General features: G+C 54.6%; 1 protein-coding gene across 1 annotated transcript; it reads left to right on the plus strand.

Moving 5' to 3' along the window:
* Positions 1-540: 540 nt before the first annotated feature.
* Positions 541-3,212, plus strand: CRNN (cornulin; the record flags this gene model as incomplete). The annotated part of the gene is made up of 2 exons (XM_079760457.1): positions 541-678; positions 1,713-3,212. The coding sequence occupies 2 exons, from the start codon at positions 541-543 to the stop codon at positions 3,189-3,191; spliced, it is 1,617 nt and encodes a 538-aa protein (XP_079616583.1). The 3' UTR covers positions 3,192-3,212.
* Positions 3,213-3,799: the final 587 nt, after the last annotated feature.

A 3,799-nucleotide genomic window follows, 5' to 3' on the forward strand; every position in this document is an offset into this window, starting at 1 on the left:
GGGCAAATCAACTTCTCTGTCTGCTCCATCACCTATAAAAGGTGGAGATAATAAGGATGATGCAGAGAGAGAGAGAGAGAGAGGATGCATATGAAAGTACTTAGTGAGCAGTAGACTATATAGAGATGTATGCAAACATATGTATATAATGATATTTAATGGGTAACATTTTGTATAAACCAGCATCTATCAAGTGCTTTTAATGAATTATCTCTCTTAATCTGCAAACTAATCCTCTAAAGTAAATACTTGTATTGCTTTCATTTCATGGTGAGTAAACTAAGGCATTAGAGGCAAAGCAACCTGCCCTTGCTCCCCTGCCGGGTAGGTGGCAGCTGACTCAGGAGCCTGCCTCTAACCACCATGTGCCCCTGCGTCCCCTCCATAAATACGTTACGAAGGAAAGGAAGACAACAGAGACCAGAAGCAGAGCCCAAACATAGGGAAAGGACTTAGAAGCAGGAGTGCTCCCGAGGAAACCACTGGGGCTCATTATGGAGCCCCCGGGGCTTTTCTTCTTCCTCCAGCTTGACTACCAAGATGCCTCAATTACTGCGAAACATCAACGGGATCATCGACGCCTTCCAACGCTACGCCAGGACGGAGGGCAACTGCATGGTGCTCACCCGGGGGGAGCTGAAAAGGCTCCTGGAGCAGGAGTTTGCTGACGTCATCGTGGTATGATGGGCCCAGCCAGATGGGGAGGGGCTCAGGGGAGAGCGAGATGGTTTGTCTGCAGACCAGACCCTCTGCCCCAGGAATCGAGGAGGCAGCCACTAGATCCAAGCCCACAGGTCCTCCTGGAGGCTGTGCCCGCAGAGAAGCAGGCGGGAACAAGGGACAGCCACTGGAGTTGACAGACCAGGTCCTTAGAGAAAACACCTTGCCTTCAGTTGATGCAAATTGGGAGACAAGGTGAAAGGACTCTAATGGGACAGCTCAGGGAGAAACACAGCCTTGGAATATTCTAGAAATAAAAATAATTGCTACTTCTGCGGCTATGGTGATCATCTACACTGTCTAGCAGAGATTTCATCACCCGTTAATAAGCATTGATGAGAAGCTCAGGTCCGAGCCTTGTACACAGCATTTGCTCAAAAACATTAGCTGAGTGCTCACTTCAGCGATGAGGTCTGGGAGAGCAAACCAGACCCAGGTGCACCTCCCTGCTCTTCCTGCCTTTGGCTCACAGCAAAGCACTGGGATGGTCAAGGTCTTGGGGACAGGGATGTGTGGGTGTATCAGGGTGCTGCGTCCACCTGCTCAGGGCAATCTGTGGTGCCTGGGGATCCCCAACCCCCTAAGTTGGGGAAACACCTGAGCCTCAATAAGGATCTCATAGAATTCCCCCGGAGCCAGGTTCCCACCCTGTTTCTCTTGGTGAGAATGTGGCCTCCGTGCCGGGGCCCAGGGCCCGAGGACAGCCCAGAGAATCACTCGCATGCAATCATTTATTCATTCTTTATGAAATCCTCGTTCACTTTTCCTGTGGGCCAGAAATTATGCCAGACACAGAGGATACAAAATAAAAGGTGTTTGCTACCCACGAGGGAGCGAGACAGGACTAAAAAAGGAAAGTGATTTTGTGTTCATGCTGCTGTAACCGTGTGGGAAGGGGGCTCGGGGCAGAGCAGGTAGGCTCCAGGCTCGGGGGGTGGGGTCCTGGCAGCTGAGTGGGGAGGGCTGCTGACTTTGCCTGATCTTCTCCCCAGAAACCCCACGACCCGGCCACCGTGGATGAGGTCCTGCGCCTGCTAGACGAAGACCACACAGGGACCGTAGAATTCAAGGAATTCCTGGTCTTGGTGTTTAAAGTCGCACAGGCCTGTTTTAAGACATTGAGTGAGGGTCCTGAGGGAGCTTGTGGATCTCAAGAGTCTGGAAGCTTCCCCCGTGGGGCCTCGGCGGAACTGGGAGAAGGACAGAGAAGTGTCACAGAAGTGGGAGGCGTTGGGGAAGGACAGCATCACGAGGGGAGCAGTGGTGGCCAGGGCAGGCAGGCTTCCAGATGGCAAGACGGGGCTGGGGCACACACCCAAGGACCGGACATCAGCTCTTCTCAGGCCAATCACCAGGATGGGCAGCACACATCCCAGAGACAGGAGAGAGAGAGCCAGCAGACACAAGCGAGGGGGCACGTGGAGCCCAGCCAGAGAGTGGGAGAAGACCAGAGTCATCGGACCAGAGAGTGGGTGTCGGAGAGACAGTCACAGACTAGAGAACAGAACAGAGCCCACCAGACACATGGGACTGTTACTAGCACCGTAACTCAGACCCAGGCAGGTGCCACCCAAACCATGGAGTGGGACAGGAGCCAGATGAGCCAGGTAGCCACTAGAGGACACGTTCAGATACCTACAGGGTCACACACGCAGACCGTACAGCAGGACAGGAGCCACCAGACAGGAAGCACCAGCACCCAGTCCACCCATGGCCAAACCAGAGGGATTGACACCCACACTCAAGACAGGAGCCAGATGAGCCAGGTAGCCACAGGAGGGCACGCTCAGATACCTACAGGGTCACACACGCAGCAGGGCAGGAGCCACCAGACAGGAAGCACTAGCACCCAGTCCACCCATGGCCAGACCAGAGGGACTGAGATCCACACTCAAGACAGGAGCCAGATGAGCCAGGTAGCCACAGGAGGGCACGTTCAGATACCTACAGGGTCACACACCCAGGACAGGAGCCGCCAGACAGGAAGCACCAGCACCCAGTCTCAAGAGTCCACCTATGGCCAGACCACAGGGACTGAGACCCACAGTCAAGACAGGAGCCAGATGAGCCAGGTAGCCACAGGAGGGCACGCTCAGACACATGCAGGGTCACACACCCAGACCGCACAGCAGGACAGGAGCCAGACAGGGGCTAGAGAACAGGGACAGACCCAGACACAGTCAGGCAGCTGTGAGGCAGAAGAGACAGTGCCAGGCGGTCAAGCCCAGGCTGGGACCAGCACCCCGACAGGCAGACAGGACGGCAGCAGCACTCACCCAGGGGGCAGTGTAGCAGGAGCGCAGGATGAAAGAGAGCCCCTGGTGGTCAAGGAGGAGTGGGTTGATGACCAGGCCAGGGAGGCAGTGATTGGAAGGCAGGACCAGGGCAGCCTGCACACCGCCCAGCCGGAAGGGAAGCGAGAGCTCACAGCCAGGGGGCTATATTCCTACTTCACAAGCAACAAGCCATGAGTGTCCCTGCTGTGGATCCCAGTGCCCAGTGCCAGGAGAAGTCAGCTGGAGAGGCGTTGGCTTGTGCTTCCCTGGACATCACATCTTAATCATGGTGCCCCTCTCTTAGGCCTTTCTCAGTGAGGCCATTTCTGCAAGGTGCTTTCTCTCCTACACTCTTCTCTCTTGCTGCTTTGCTGTGCAGACCTTCTCAGCAGCAGGAAGACACAGAACAAATCATCCCTTTCACCAAATGTTCCTCAGCTTGTGGAGTTTTCAGAACTACTTTTCTCTCTGCCCTCTGTCCACCACCCCATCTATCCTGGTGCATCAATAAAACCCACCTAAGCAGCTGGGCTCTGTGTCCCCTTCAATCACTATTGACGTAATAGGCTAAGGGCCATGGGGCTGTGATGATGAACTACACATGTCCCTACCCTTGAAGAGCATCCACTTGAGAAAATATTGCATGAGATTCCAAGAGTATAAAGAGTAGAAGAGAGGCCCTAGATGGCTTGGCTCAGTGGATAGAGCGTCAGCCTGTGGACTGAAGGGTCCTAGGTTCAATTCCAGTCAAGGGCACATGCCCAGGTTTCAGGCTTGATCCCCAGTGAGGGGCATGCAGGAGG

The sequence above is a fragment of the Cnephaeus nilssonii genome (assembly GCF_951640355.1).
Source record: "Cnephaeus nilssonii genome assembly, chromosome: 21".
NCBI lineage: Eukaryota > Metazoa > Chordata > Mammalia > Chiroptera > Vespertilionidae > Cnephaeus > Cnephaeus nilssonii.